Genomic DNA, 16,491 nt, shown 5'->3' on the forward strand with positions numbered 1-16,491 from the left:
ATTGTCAGATACTAAGATTCCCCTCCTATTATTGATAATGACATCCTTCTGATTTTGAAGACTCCTACAGGCCTTCCAAGTACAGTGAACAAGTTCAAAGCAGTCTGTGTCGAATGGGGGGGTCATAATTAATCACTCTATAACAAAGTTTAGGGCTATTAGCCCCCTATAACTCTTTCTGGGGTTCAATCAATCAGGCAATTTATAAAGCACGCTACATACCCGCGAGGGTCCCAAGGCGCTGGAGGGAGGGAGGCTGCACCTAGTGGTCGAAGAGCCAGGTCTTGAGCAGTCTCCTGAAGGTCTGGGGGTCTTCTGTCTGCCATAGGTGGAGAGGGAGGGAGTTCCATGTCTTGGCGGCGCGGTAGGAGAATGACCTGACTCCGGAGGTGGTTCTGTAGATGCGTGGGACGGTGGCCAGGGAGAGGTCGGCGGAGCGGAGTCTCCTGTTGGGTGCGTAGAATGATAGTCGGTTGTTGAGGTATGCCGGGCCGGTGTTGTGGAGTGCCTTGTGTGCGTGGGTAAGGATCTTGAAGGTGATTCTTCTGTCGATGGGGAGCCAGTGCAGGTTTCTCAGGTGGGGGGTGATGTGGTCTCGGCGGGGGATGGCGAGGATCAGGCGTGCAGAGGCGTTCTGGATTCTTTGGAGTCTGCTGAGGATTTTGGCTGGGGCTCCGACGTAGAGGGCGTTGCCGTAGTCAAGCCTGCTGCTGATGAGGGCGTGTGTGATAGTCTTTCGTGTCTCTGTAGGGATCCATCTGTAGATCTTGCGGAGCATGTGGAGGGTGTAGAAGCAGGTTGAGGAGGCTGCGTTGATCTGGTTGGTCATGGTGAGTTTCGAGTCGAGGATGACTCCCAGGTTGCGGGCGTGGATGGTCGGTGTGGGGGCGGTGCCCAGGGAGGTGGGCCACCAGGAGTCGTCCCAGGCTAAGGGGTTGGGCCCGAGGATGAGGATCTCTGTCTTGTCTATGTTGAGTTTGAGCCGGCTTTCTTCCATCCAGTCGGCGACCGCCTTCATACCGCGGTGGAGGTTGGCTTTGGCGGTGAGGGTTTCGTTTGTGTGGGAGAGGATCAGCTGGGTGTCGTCGGCGTAGGAGATAATGTTGAGGTCGTGGAGTCTGGTGATGCGTGCGAGTGGGGCCATGTAGATGCTGAAGAGCGTCGGGCTGAGGGATGATCCTTGCGGGACACAGCAGAACGTCTTGGTGACTTCGGAGTGGAACGGGGGGAGGCGGCCTCTTTGGGTTCTGTTGGAGAGGAAGGAGGTGATCCAGTCCAGGGCCTTGTCGCGGATCCCTGCGTTGTAGAGGCATGTGCGTAGTGTGTGATGGCAGACGGTTTCTAAGGCAGCGGAGAGGTCCAGGAGGATGAGGGCCGCTGTCTCACCGTTGTCGAGCATTAGTCTGATGTCGTCTGTGGCGTCGATGAGGGCGGTCTTGGTGCTGTGGTTCTTGCGGAAGCCTGACTGGGAGGGGTCGAGGATGTTGTTGTCTTCTAGGTAGTGTGTGAGCTGGGTGTTGACGATCTTTTCGATGACTGTAGCCGGGAACGGAAGAAGGGAGATGGGTCGGAAGTTCTTATATGCTGGGGAATAGCCCACTGAATAGACTCAGTTAGCTTGGCTATTTTGGCATTAGAATAAGCAAATCTATGTCCTGGCTGCACCTGGTGAATAAGAGAAGCCTGAATGTAAACAACCAGTTGCTATAAGTCCTCCTGAAATAGACATATTTCACCGGCACCTGAGATCTATAGGCCAATGCTGAGGACAGTTCTCTATATGGGTCTGAATTATGGGGCAAATCAAATCAGACCACACTTGGAGTGGCTGAGAATCATTCTTGAGATCATCATTTAACCTCCCCAAAAACAAACCCTTAACTCAGGCTATGGCCATTGACTCAATGATACACAAAGCCCAACTTAGACTGCTACTGTATTGGAGAAGGTTAAAGTATTCAAGGTTAAAGTATTTCGAGGTGTGTCATGGAGCACTGGAGGATGTAGTTATCTTGGATAGCTCTAGCAAAATCAAGTGTCTATCCCCGGTAAAAAAGCTTCTAGTCCATCACGGCCTAGGGGACTACTGGTCCTACCCGCTTCTACAACTTACTTGTCTAGGGCCACCCTCAAGGATGCTTTTTGGGCTTACCCAAAAAACAATGAAATGAGCAAAGTGCCCGAAGTGGCCCTTACCTACCCCTTTCTAGATTTTAACCCTGACCTTAGATTTGAGTCATTTTGAGATTACTGGCCAGATGTACAACCAGAATTGTGTGCACAAATGGGTGTGCAACCCGTTTGTGCATGCAACAACCTACTTGGCCATGTACAAACAGTATTTTGCGAGTCGCAAAAAATTGTGACTAGCAAAGTACTGTTTTGTGACTCGCTTTTAGGAAGGGGCGTTCCCTTCCGAATAGCGACCGCCAAAGCCATGTATAAATGTTTTACAACTGCAATTGCAGTTGCAAAACACTCGCAAACTACTGCCCTCTTCAAGAGGGTGGGAATGAAGTTTCAAATGGGAAGGGATCCCCAAGGGACCCCTTTCTCTTTGTGACTGGCTCCCAAAAAGTTTTTAGGGACAGGCAATGGTCCCGGGGACCACTACCTGCCTTTAAAAAATGAAACAAAAACGTGTTACTTTTTTAAAAAATGCATCCCGTTTTCCTTTAAGGAAACCGAGCTGCATAAAAAAAAAATCTTAATTGAAAAGCAGTCCCAGACATGGAGGTCTGCTGAGCCCAGCAGGCAACCATCCGTGGGAGGGCCAGCCATTCTCAATAGGGTCGCAAATTGCGAGTGGCTCATTATTATTCATGAGCCTCGCATTTTACGACCCTATTTTGAATCGTTAACAATGTCTCTGACACTGTTGTACATTCCAAGTCGCAATTTTGAATGGTCGTACATCTGGCCCTTCATTACCACACCAGCTGGAAAACATCTATACTTGAAATTTCGCTATGGCACCCTACCGCTATTATCCTTAATAGCAAAGTGGAGCCCCTACATATTTACAAGTTCCACATGCCCAGAGGAAACATTGGCCCAGTTTTATTTATTTTGCCCTGCCTATGCTCTCCCCTGGAAAGCCTGGATCAAAGCATTGTGTAGACAACTTGTTTGCAGACAGCTCCAGGTTGCCATACAGTTCCTTTGCACTGAAACCTTGCAGAAGGTTGTGTGTGCAGTGTCTTGATTTCTCCAGTGGAGTTGGGCTATTAGATGTAAAATGATGGAATGAGCCCTAGGAGGCCCTTTTGTAATGTCTCCACTTTTGCAAGCTCTCTGCTCGTCCGTGCTGAAGGGTGATACCCCGAAAATGGTCCCGGGATGTTTGGTTTCCGGTCCAGGAAGAGCCTGGTGTGGCTGTTTGGCTCGATTGTTTGTATGCAGAGTGGGGTTGAGGCTGGTTTGCATATGGCTGGCTTTATACTGGGATGGCATGGTGACCAAAACAACGATGGAATTAACCTAGACTGGAGACTGGGGTGAGTGTTTGATAGTACTCTGCATTCCGTCCATCGTTTCTTTGTGTTTGTATTGTCTACCCAAGTGGGATTGGTATGCCCAGATAAGGTACCCATTTCTTGGCCACTTTTTGGTTTAGAGTCCTATTCATATTACGTGTATGTTTTCTACTTGAAGTATGTATAATATTTACTCTTTATTTGGTCTAACCATGTCAGTATTTGCTATTTTATCCTTTTTTAATGTACTTATGACAGACAGTGTTGAGAATTTTTTTGAGGGCCTATTTTACTAATTTATAACCCCGGACAATAAATGCCTTTAGTTGGTATTGTATTTTTGCCCATACCAGTGCTTGGGATGGTCCTAGGAGGATGGGACTACCACCGAATCATTTCAGCACGATGTGCTCTTTGTGTTCAAGGCATCTGCTTGGTCAACTCCCTTGGTTAGGAAGGACCCCAAAATCATCACGTTACTCACTGCTTGCTATTTTTTATTTTCACTTTTGTGAGAGGACTATGTGCATTTAAGCATCTTCCTAGGACCACCCCAGCTGAGCCCGAGAGCCTGCCCCTTGAGGAATGTTTTGATATAGGATACTAAAATATTCCCTGCACCATAGAATATTGTCCCATAATGCTTTGCAGGGCCTTTGGTTGGGATTGTATTTTGTAACTGTGCTTGGGTTGGTCCTAGGAGGATGGGACCACCACCAATTGTTCAGCATGATGTGCTCTTTGTGTTCAATATCTGCTTGGTTCTCTCCTTAGGTTAGTCACCTCTCTCACTGCTTGCTGTACAGTTATTTTCACTTTTGTGAGGTGATCATATCCAGTTTAGCACAAAGGAATAGAGTTAGTTGTCATTTTACCAAGGTAATGTGAGGGCTCTGTTTCATTAATTGTGGTGAGATGAAATGGAGTTGCGGAGAGGAATCTACAGAGTTTTTGATCGATGTGCAGAATTCTGGGTAGTGATACTCTGTCAACTACACCCACCCTTACTAATTTTCATCTTATCTGTACAACCTGCATTATATATATTAATTATGTGGCTTATTTTGTGGTGCTGAGCTTCTCTGTTGAGCTCTTTTATGTGATGTATCTATATTGTATTTGCTTTTTGTATTTTTATGGTTGGATATACTAAATAAAGTTTCTGATGATGGCAAGTGCAAATATTTACCATTTGCTCATTATTGTTTAAGAGTTTATGTTCGTATTTAAATTTTTTCGCAATCATAAAAAAAATATGCAGCGCAAATTAAAATAAAAATTGAAAGAGGAATCTGTAATTTAAAAAAAAAGCTTGCTGTATAAAACAGTAATCTCACTTTCAGTGTGTTTCTTTCACTTATATTGCAGAAAAGCTCAGATGCTCATTGTAAAATGTAAAGTTAATTTTCATTTGTTTATCTTAACAATGGACAATAACCAGACAACACCTTTTCCTCTAGTTTTCGTAATCTTGTGTTTTTGGGATTCTCAAAAACAGCACTTGCGCTGTACTTTTATGATTTTTCAGCCATGCTTTACCTATTCTCCCCATAGCTGCACCACTTTCAAGCCTACTTATAAAGGTACATGTTTTTCTATCTTTGTCCTCCACCATTTGCTTAATTTTCCACTTTATATTACCACTAGTAAGAGCACAATATATTGCTTTTCTGTACATAAACAAGTCATAACACTTTAACAGGTTTTTTATAACTGTGACAGACTTTCTTTTAACTTAAAAAAACACACCTTATTTATAATCACGTAGGTGAATCCTAATGCATTTACTAATGCTGGTTCATCTTGTGGTCCTTTTCTTTCATCAGCCCATCTCAGCAGCATATCAGCCTGTTGAACAAGACCATCTCATTTGGGCATTACCTTGAAGAACTGTGTATTGTATTTCTGGAGTCCCTCAGCACTGATCGGGCTGTTGCTGGGTCAGTAAACATGATGGCCCTAGTTTTATGGACTACCTGCTTGATCCCTGGCATAGGCTACTCTGTAATGGCAATTGCCAGGGGTCAAAGTAGCTTCATTCAGAAGATGCTATTCAAAACATCCCCAGAATGTATGACATTACAGCACAAACATTTACAACACATGCCTTTACAACGTGATTTTTACATCGCAGCTACCATTACAACACATGATTTTACAACGCATTCCATTACAACACATTTTTGAAAACTACATTAACAACACATTCCAATACAACGCATACCATTACAATGCATACCATTACAACGCACAATACTTTTAGGGCAACAGTAGGGTAAGTGTTGGATAGTATAGGGGTAACAATTACAATTCCCACTTGATTGAGTGCAACAGTAGGGTAAGTGTTGGATAGGGTAGGGGTAACACTTAGTATTCCCACTCCTGTGAGTGCAACAGTAGGGGAAGTGTTGGATAGAGCAGGGATAAAAATTACTATTCCCACATATCTCAAAATCCATACCCACCCTAAAACCTAAAAAATCTCCATTACTTACCTTATAATGGCATGCGTTGTAATAGCATGCGTTGTAGTGACATGTGTTGTAATGGCTGCGTTGTAATGGCATATGATGTAAAGGCAGTCACATTGTAACAGCTGCGGTGTAAAGGTAGTGTGTTAGAATGACTACGTTGTAATAGATGTTTCCCGATCCTACCAGTTTGACAGCACACAATGGGTGCCCTTTGTGCTTTATAGTTTGTTTAGGAATTCCCCATGCTGTAAACAATTTTATCAACGAAAGCTAGTACCACTGCAGCTATCATAGATGTTACCAGATAAGTAAGAATATAGTAAGAATATAGACCTAGAACTCAACACATCAGTAGAGCAGCCACATCCTAAACACCAATGAAGTTGTTTTTACAAATGAGAACAGAGCATGGTTTAAACAAGACATTACCATTTCATTACGGATGGTGTATTTCCACAAAAAAAGTATTAGAATGCTACTAGTTATAAATACTTGAAAAAAAATATTACACCGAGGAGAGTAAAGGTTTATTAATATTGCAGATTCTTTTGTGTAAATTTGTAAAATCTATATTAATATGTAAATGTAAATGTAGTGGTACTTGTATAGCGCCCAAAACCACCAGGGCATCACCGGCGCTTGTACGAATACCGCTAAGGAACCCCTCCTGGCTTTTACTGTGAAGTGCCCACTCCTGGGCACCCCAAGGTGAAAGCCAGGCATCCTAGCACTTTTGGGGCCATTGTGGAGATTAAGCAAGCTATTGCCCAGAGTTGCAAAGTAGGACCCATGATTAGAATAGGCACTGAGGCAAGAAATATCGGGTCCGAGGAAATTGAGCCCAAGACCCGCTGAGGTGGGAATTTAACCTTGGTCCCGGGCCAGACCTCTGCATCAGGGTCTGCCGCTCTAACCAGTGAGCCACACTTCTCCATCTAAAGAAAAATGTAAAATGTTATTTAGCACATGGCTGCATTCTACATTGGATAGATTGTTACGTTCAGCCTAGGTACCTAGTGGGTTAAGTGTAAATTGTGGTTCTCTAATAGCTTAAAAATGCACAACTGTCGCATTTTCTAATTTATTTGTTTGGATATATCTTATTTAACCCCATTTATGGATTTCTTGGATAGCTGCCCCGAAGAATTCTTATGAAATGATGTCTAGTCACCTGCAATGCATCCTTTAAGAGTGAGCATTATGCTGTTGTTATTACCTTGATTACAGGTTGATCCTGTGTATCCGTCATTGCAAACACATCGACCAGCCTGACAAGTGCCATAATTGCAGCTTAAATCATTAGAGCATCTTAAAGGCACTATAGAAGGCGAGAAAAACAGAAAAAGCTAAGTAAGGGAAAACACATTAACAATATTTTACGTGCTATTATGAAAACAGAGAGAGAGAATCGAAGTTTGGTGCTCCATTTATTTATTGGTTTACTCATTTATGTTGTAATTTGTTCTATCGCTGCCTTAGAATTAGAATTGTATTGTACATAGAAATTATGTAACATACGTTGCATAAAAAAAGTTTTTGAAACAAATTGTCCTCATGTATGTGTTGTAAACAAAGTATGGCCCTTGTTGGTAAATAGCCCTGTAGCCAGTAGTGTAAATTATAAGAGGTTTATTAAAACTCAGGGGCATATTAGCAAGGGCACTAATGCCGATTTAGTTGAACTTTTTCCCGCTAAAGCGGAGATATTTTTATTGCCCTATCAGCAAGCTGTCGCTAACAGCAGTTAGCAACAGCTTTTAGGCGATAGCTACAGGTTTGAGGCCTGCTTTGCAGTCGCTAACACAGCTATCGCCTATTAGCAAGGCAGGCAAAGCGATAAAAAAAATCGCGCTAAGAGCAATTATTGCTATAATCTAACGCCTGCTAAAAACTTGACTTACCTGTATAGTCAATGGGGGTGGATAATCAGATTAAGCCCCCATTGGCGTTAATGCGAGAATATCGTTGGATTTCCAGCAATATTCTTGCATTTTGCCGCTGTCGCTGGATATTTTAGCACAATGGAGAAAAATGTTGCTAATAGCATGATTTCTCCGTTAAAATATCCAGCGAAAGGCAGCGATAAAAAAAAGTCACTAAGCACATTTAGCGATAAATATTGCTATTTCTTGCTAATAGGCCCCTCAGTTACAGTCAGGTCCAGGTGACTGTTAAGATGGTAAGAATGCCCACCAGGAGCAGCATCCCTGCTGCCCAACCCACTCTCACCAAATATAAATTACACTGCATAGCATCCTCACCAAACTTAGAATGGCAAAGGATAAAATTCAGCAAAAACATTGAAAGGTCCCTTGGTGAGTGATCTCTCACCCAAAATTCCTCTATAATCCCAGGTAACTAGAGACGCTACACAGAATTCCCCCAAAAGCAAAGTGGAATATCCAATCAAAAGATTACTTTCCTTCACAGAGAAGGAGGAATGACTGGCTCTATGAGGTGTGCTTATCTCCAGTCAATCTAAATCATAGGTGCAGACACGTTGACCCTGCAAGGCGCATCCATCACCATTATGCTCCCAAATTGACAGGAAATGCCTTGAGCAGACTCCGCCTCTGTCACGCTGAATACTAGATGACCGTGTAATAGAGTGCCTGCTGAGGAACCTAGTGGCGGTCCATGTAACTCTCCCCAAAGCCCTAAAATGGCTGCCAGTACGCAGTGTTGTGTCAGTTTCTTTGAGAAGTGTGACTTATTGCAGGTGTTCTCTCTTCCCTTACTTACATCAGTGTGATGGACGTACGAAGGGGGGGCAACCCGTAGAAGAGAAGGAGCCTCACTCAGGTATACTCGATGTTGAGGAGCGCTTTTATTTTGTAATGTCACAAGACAAAATGAAAACAATAGGACTCTCTTGGTTCCGAGGTGGCAGATACTTGTTGGCTCTTGATACTCTCTCTTTCCTGGTCTGGCCAGTGTTAGGTCCTTTGCCGTCAGGGATCCATGTGTTGCTCGACAGAAGGCATCAGGGGTCCGAATGACACTCGAAAGAAGGGAAAAGAGACCCTGGGTTACTGGCGCTACCGAGGCTCCGGTTATGCAAGAAGGGGGGCGGGGAGTGAGCGGATCACCAGGGACCGTTACCACAACATGAAAAACAAACAAAGTGATAAGCGCTCGTGTGTACTTAAACGGGGGTGCGATACGGCTCACACACACACACGCATGTCCCGTGACCACCCTCAACCACCCCTACCCATTCCCTCCCTGTGAAAAGACGAGTCCCCTTAATCTGGCCCCTACCTTGTGGAGCCACACCTCTCCGGAAGCGTGGCAGGGCGGAGCGTGGTCTCGTTGGCCTCCCGGCTTTCTCTGCTCCTGGGGCGACGCAGCTTCCAAGTCCGCTCTCCTCGGCTCCTGAGGCGACGCAGCTTCCAAGGTCTCTCTCCGCTGGACACCGAACTCCTTTGGCGGCTCTCTGGATGATTTCTCCTCTCCTGTCCCGGTCGCGCTGTTCTCTTCCGGGTGCCGCGCTATCTGCTCCTCTGTGGCTCCCGATTGGAGGGAGATCGATGACGTCACCGACGGAGTTCCCTCCTCCGGGAAGGCCCACGCTGCCTTAAAGGGACCGTGTCTGTCCTGTACTCGGGGCGGAAATGAACATGAGTTAAAGTCTTCATCCGGGCCGTGGCAGGCAAGGACCCCCTGACAATCAGCCTCTGCACTCATGCTTCGCTCCTCACCTGGAATCCATAATCCTGAATGTGTCATCAGAGGTCAAGGTAGTCCAGTTGGTCAAAATCTTCTGGGGCTGGAGCCATTGAGTGCAGTGGTTGCGGGTGGGGTGGGTAAGTCTTGGGTTGTGAAGCTGCCATATATCTCCTTGATCTTACAGTGGAGGAAAGTGGCAAAGCTGTCACAGAGGTCTTGGGACAGGGGGATGTCTGCTGTCTCTGTGCTGTCTTTGGCAAATTATTTGACCAAGGTTACGAGTTCTTTGTTTTTGTGTGCGTTGGCATTGATGTGTTCCTCGATTATTGCTTTCTTTGATTTTCTTATGGGATTGTGGTGTCAGGTGATGACAGATTTGAAGGCTGTGTGGTCTGGCGTAATGTTGCTGCTCCTTCATCTTTTCCTAAGCTGTCTGCAGGCCTCTTGTAGCGTGGAGGAGAACTAGCTGGCTTTCTTGAACTGCTGCTTGTCTGAGGGCTTCATAATGGGGGCCATTGTGTTGGCACAGTGGTGGAAGTTGCGCGCTGAGGTGTTGGCGTCCATGGATATCTGTGGTGGTGTCTTGCTGAGAGAGGTGGCAAGTTGGTCTTCGGTGACCTTGTTCCAACTTCTGCAAGGATTGCAGTAGGCATGCTGGTGTATGGAGGGTTTGATGAAGAAGAAGAAGTGGACACAGTGGTGGTTGGTACAGTGTGGCTTGGAGGTGTGGCTGATGGCGAAGTTCTTGATTGCAGAGAATATGGGATCCAGTGTGTCTCCTGCTGACTAGGTTGGAATTGTGACCAATGTTTTGGGTCTGATGGTGGTGAATTTGCCCAGTAGGAATAAGGTGCTGTGGTTTGAGGTTGTCTAGATGGAATTTTAGGTTGCTAAGGAGGATGTAGTTCATAGAGACGAGATTGTGGTGAATAAGGAAGTTGGTTATGGCTTTGGTAAATTAGGGGGTTGGAGGTCTGCAGACGAGGAAGCCATGTAGGGTGGTGTTTGGGTTGCTCTGGGTCTGGAAGTGGAGGTGTTCCATGTTTTGTGTATGGTTGTGGGATCTGGTTGTGAGGTGGAGGGTGTCTTTGTGTGTGATGGTAATGCCTCTTCCCGGTCGGTTTATGTGGTACTTCTGGATGATTTTGTATCTGCCGGGGATAGGGATGTCCAGTGCTGAGCTGGATTTCATACAGGTTGCAGTGAAGAAGGTGACATCGGGGGAGGAGGAGTCGGCAGGTTCCAGATCTCCACAGCATGTCTTTTTCTGTGTTCAGTAGCATACATCTGAGTTGGTCAGTGTGGTTCTTGGGGGTGGTGCGGTCAGTAAGTCTGGTGTGCGGAGGCGGGTGAAGGTGCAGATGCAGCAGGTGAACGGACCTTGGGTGTTTTCTGGAAATGCAAGGTGGCAGGAGTGGTGTTCTGTGTTGTGGGCATTGAGAGGGCTGTTGTAGTAGCGGTGGATGATCTGAGAATCAGGGTCCATGCCCCTGGTTATGGTGCAGGTGTGGACGGGTGGAGACTGGCTTGCTTTTGGGACAGCTTCGGCTCAGTGGCCTCTATTAAGTACTGTGAGGGGTAGGGCTGGGCACCTGGGAGGCGGGAAACGAGCAAGTGGTGCTGGAGGGATCCGGGCCATGTGGACAAGAAACAGCGGGACAGGGAGAGGAAAAAAATACAAAAGGTGCAGAAGTGGAGAAAGAGAAAGAAAGTGAACAGAAAAGCAGAATCAAAATCACATTTAAAGAAAAAAGAAATCAGAGGAGAAAAGGCAGAAAGCAGAGAGAAAGAGGGCAGAGCAGCAGCAGAGATTAGATGCTCTCCAGAACTAGCTGAACTGCAAGGGTCAGTCGCAGCAGCTACCAAGTGACGCTGTGTGGGATGGAAATCAGTTCACTGACAAGGAAAAGCTTTAATCAAGTTTGATTTCAATACAAAAAAAAAGAAAGGTAGCACCTGTGCTCTGTTAAAAGATATTTGTTTTCTTTAACCTAATGTGAACAAAAATGCATTACATTACAAAGCCCCACATTTTAAGATCACTGAGTTTAGAAAGTATATTTTTGTACACATCTATTAGCACGAACTCATTTATTATGGAGTCTTTCCTTAGTAAACCACTAACAATTTGTAACTTTATTTTATTTGTGAGTGCATGTTACAGACCAAAACATTCCCCCTGTCTATGAAAAAAGCTTGTTTCTGTAAACAGGCCTCCAAATCTTGTTCTTAGCTCATTATATTTGCTGTGAATTAAAAGACCAAGGTCAAATGTTAGATGCTATTTTCCGAAGTTGCCTCTTTAATATTCTTTCTCTGACTTCAAAGTCACAGGATTTGTGTCAGCAGACTTTTATTTCACCGAATGTAAACAAAGATGCATTGCATTACAACACGACACATTTTAACAACACTTACTTTAGAAGTATTTTTGTATTCTGTCCATTAGCGCCAACACATTTATTATGTATTCTTTGCTAAACATGAGCTTTATTTTATTTGTGCTTACTTGGGAATAAATACAAGCATGTTTACAAGGCTGCCCATTTGTTTTCTTTTTCCTTGACTTCAAAGTGAGAGTGTTTGTGTCAGTAGACTTGTATTTCACCTAATATGAACAAACATGTAATGCATTACAACGCACAACATTTTAAGATCACTGAGTTTAGAACGTATATTTTTGTACTGTCTATTGGAGCTGACTAATTTGTTATGTATTATGTATGTTTTGCTTAGTAAACAACTGTCAATTTTGAGCTTTATTTTATATGTATGTTTCCTTGTTAATAAATACAAGTGTGTTGCAAACCGAAACATCCCCCTCTTGATATGAAAAGTGGTTCCTACAAAAAAGAGCTCAATAATAAGGAACAGGAATTAAAGCCCCAGTATCAGTAAAGTTAGTGGGTGTTGCTGCATTCTTGGAGCAGTTTACATTAGTTCCCAGCGTCCTGCCTATTAAGAGAGAGTGGTCGCCGCTCACAGCAGTACATTTGTTATCATTTCTTGAAGCACCCTTAGGAGCATCGCCTCATGTATCCAATGACAGAAAGAAATGTTATGTTGTCAATATTCAAAATTACTGTTTACAAACTCGATGCAACAAGAAAACCTGACCGTTTAAATTTGAGTAGGTTCACATCATGGAATGAAACAGAAGTGTGTGAGTCATACGTGGACCATACTCAGCTAGTGGTGGCTCTGAGTGACGACTCCGCTTTGAGCGCATCTAAGTTTAAGAGTGGCCTAACGGCCGTGGCAAACTGGATGACCTCAAATTACCTACAGCTAAATGCCAGTAAGTCGGAGGTCTTATTGGTGGGAAAAAATGCCTCTACATGGAGAGAAAAATGGTGGCCCGAGACTCTAGGAAACCTTCCCGACCCAAAACCAGAAGTAAAAAACCTTGGAGTCTGGATAGATTCCTCCCTCAGTTTTATCAATCACATCAAGAAAGTGGCAGCCACTTGTTTTGGGATCTTACTGAATCTCAAACCTAGCTTAAAAATGTTCGACCCTTCTACTTGCCAGCTCATTGTGCAATCGACCATCCTCTCTCGCTTGAACTATGCGAGCTCCTTGCTTCTCGTGGTCAACCAGGCAGAGGTTGGAAGATTGCAGCGGGTGCAAATGCGGCAGCTAGAACCCAGATAGGCCTCCCCCGCTTTCATCCGGTTGCGGACACCTTGAGTAAACTCCATTGGCTGCCTGTGGCCAAACGGATCCAATTCAAGGTTCTTTGTCTTTCATTTAATATCCTGAAGCTCGCGACTCCACCTATGCTCTGCTCTCTCCTGACCCCATATGTTCCCCGACGATCCTTGCGTTCGGAAGGCCAGCACCTGGTAGAGGTCCCTCAGGTGAAATGCTCTCGTATGGGGCGGCCGCTCATTCCGCTATCTGGCTGTGAAACTGTGGAATGCCTTACCGTCCCAGCTGCGTGGCTTAAATGATCTCCTGATTTTCAGGAAAGCCATTAAGACTCATCTTTTCCCCTTAGGCTAGAACCCCTGTTACTGTTTTGTTAGGGCCTGCCGCACTGTGCTAGAGGCAGTTCTCTTCCTACTGTTTGAGAAGCGCCGGGACGCCCCTTAGCTGGGGAAGCTGAGCGCTATATAAAAATATGTAACATATGTAACATAACATAACTCTTTTCTAATTGGAGAAAATAGGTTACTCTTTCTCACAGTATGGGGTCATCTTTCTTTGACACAAGACGTTTTTGTGCATACTTTATTCTATTCATTTTTTCACCTCTCATATTTTACACTTGACACTTTTTTGTTCTCGTCACGGATAATAAACATGGGAAAACTGGTGAGTACCTCCCTTGGTGATGCTTACGTGAGATACTTTCTTTCCTTCACATCATTTTTCTCAAACACCTCGGGTTAGACTAGTAATTGTATGTTTGGAAAAGATAACCCTTTTTTTATATGGGACATTCTGGACCTGACGCGACTGGCAATTGACTAAAGCCAGTGGTTGGGGGGAGACATTAGAAGAATGCTTTTCGGGTTCCTAAGAAATTTTAATAAGTGGCCAAGTTTTCTTGTTGGATTGAACCTTGGAGTGGAGGGCGACCTGACTGGTTTATTCCCTCTGATGCTCCTTGTTGTGGACAACTGTGTACAGAGTCCCATGGGAACAGTATGCATCGTCATCTCTACCACTACAAACATGAGGGTCAGAAAAGCTTGCAGGTTTTTTGTTCATTTATTTTTATTAAACAGGAATGTTTGATATATCACAGGCATTGGAAAAAATAAACATTAGAGCACTGCAGAAAAGCAGACAATCATATTTAACAACAACATAAGATTCGTTTATCAATGGAAAGTACTAACCATTGACACAGCTAAATCAGAAATCATTGGAACATATCTGCACTATGACAAAGACATATTACTACTGCTTAATAGATCCACAGGAAGCCAAGGGGTAATACACGAATTTGAAGGGAAAGAATGTCATACGGTCTCCTTAACTGAGCTCTTGTTCACACTCTAATCACATTTTTTTCTTCCTCTTCCTTAAGTTACTCCACCAACTCTGTTTGCAAATTTACATTTCATTTACAGAGTTAAACCGCCCGCACACATTAATTAATCAACAAAACATTGGATGCCTGCTTAATGTGCAAACTACTGTAGTGTAGTTCCTATTATCCCAATAGGCTCTGCGCATTGGAATAATACCTTCAATAGTATAGGCCTAGACCAGACGTTAACTAGGTCTACTACTGTCGATATTAGACTTAAAGTTTTGGGTTTGCCAGCTAGCTCAGAGTTCACTAGAAACTTTCTCGAATAGGCAAGGAGGAGTTGAACCTCCCTGGATAGACAAGAAGGGATTTAGTTTCTGACAACCATAGAACATGACAACTTTGCTCTCCCCTAATCAAGAGTGTATCTCGAGAGTCGTGTGAACAAAGGGCAATTTATTTTACTCAGTCAGTACGTGCATTCTTAGTCTCATCAGATTGTAGAGAAAAGGAAGAGACGGGCGTGTTCAATAAAAGATGTTATTAATTGATCAGTCTCTTTTCTCATACAAGAGAAATGGATCGATATTATTGCAATACTTATGGTTAAGTAAAGTGCATACATTAAAAGCAGAAGTATAAAATAATACTGTAAAAACATTGATATGGTTTCTAAGCCATATGAAGGTTTAAAATGAATAAGATATATTACATACACATATACATTTGACTAATCGTACTCAACTGGTGTTTCTAACTACGCCTACCCCGTGTACCTGACCTACGTCTAATGCGTGGGCGGGAATAGAAAGTTACAGTTTAAGTTAAGTTTGTTTTTGCCAAGTGACTGACTAAAGAATTCTCTGTGAGGGGTTATTCAGTTCTGTACCTGGAATCTAGGATGGATGAGGGATGGTATCTCTCGTCTCTGGTCTCGATATTCCAGGCTGCCTGCGAGGGCTACCCGGAAGCGCCGGAGCTGGATTTCTCGGCAGGAGAAAAACGGCTTCTCGTTCTCAGCGCGTCAGGAAGGCGGGGCTGCGCCAGCGGGGTCTGCTCTGCTCTGGGCTTCGGCAAGTCTGGCTGCTCCGATCTCGTCACCACCGCGTGTGTTTGCATAGGGCAATATCGGTAATATTTATACCTTTAAGGTGCCGAGATTGACGTAAGGATGGACATAGATACGTCAATAAGGATGTCATACGACCAGGTCGTTAGCACATTCTTTTGCTGAAGTTCTCGGTGAAATCAAAACAATGGCCGCAGGGTTTTTCCCAGGTTGTCATAGGTTTGATTTGTTTTGAGAACTCCGTATGCCTTATCAGGGGCTGGAGGAATATCGCTTGTCTAATTAGATGGCAAGCGTTATGACCTAATCAGATAACACGTTCCTGTGCCGTAGTGTGGCTTTATCAGATAACGGTTCCTGCATCATGGGGGGTTTCTGCCTCATGGGATGGCTGCTAGTTAACTTGTTAATTTGTTAACCAGAATGGGGTCAGGAATAGGGGGATCGATACAGAACCTATAGGAATACATCACACCCACTCCACGCTAACTATGGACATATTTACTAATCTATGCATAGTAAAACATACTGTAGAGTATCGTGTATACCTACACCACCCCAAAATACATAAATGCATTTTGAAATTATCAAATATACGGAAAAAACAGTCACATGTAATATATGCACTCAAGCTGTAGAATAATGCTAAAGTAATCACGCATATCTATACATTATCACTAATTGGTATATGAGAATTTACACATGAAATGGCTCTTAATACAGAAAAGAAGTTCGAGACCATTTCATCACAGAATAAAATAATTATGAACAAACCAGCGGGCAGCTAACGTCTATAAGCTATCTAAAATTAGAATTTTT

At 44.0% G+C, this 16,491-nt stretch overlaps 1 protein-coding gene across 2 annotated transcripts in view; it reads right to left on the reverse strand.

Annotated features, from left to right (window-relative positions):
• Positions 1–16,491, reverse strand: part of LOC144807917 (uncharacterized) — a 518,345-nt gene that overhangs the window by 236,905 nt on the left and 264,949 nt on the right. Inside the window, exon 5 of one of the 2 annotated variants that reach the window (XM_078673510.1) lies at positions 7,167–7,268. The exons of the other annotated variant lie outside the window; for it this stretch is intronic. Within the exon in view, the coding sequence (XP_078529636.1) occupies positions 7,167–7,268 (102 nt within the window). The remainder of the gene's footprint in view (positions 1–7,166; positions 7,269–16,491) is intronic. 2 annotated transcript variants of the gene reach the window in all.

Source organism: Lissotriton helveticus, chromosome 1_2, assembly GCF_964261635.1.
Source record: "Lissotriton helveticus chromosome 1_2, aLisHel1.1, whole genome shotgun sequence".
NCBI lineage: Eukaryota > Metazoa > Chordata > Amphibia > Caudata > Salamandridae > Lissotriton > Lissotriton helveticus.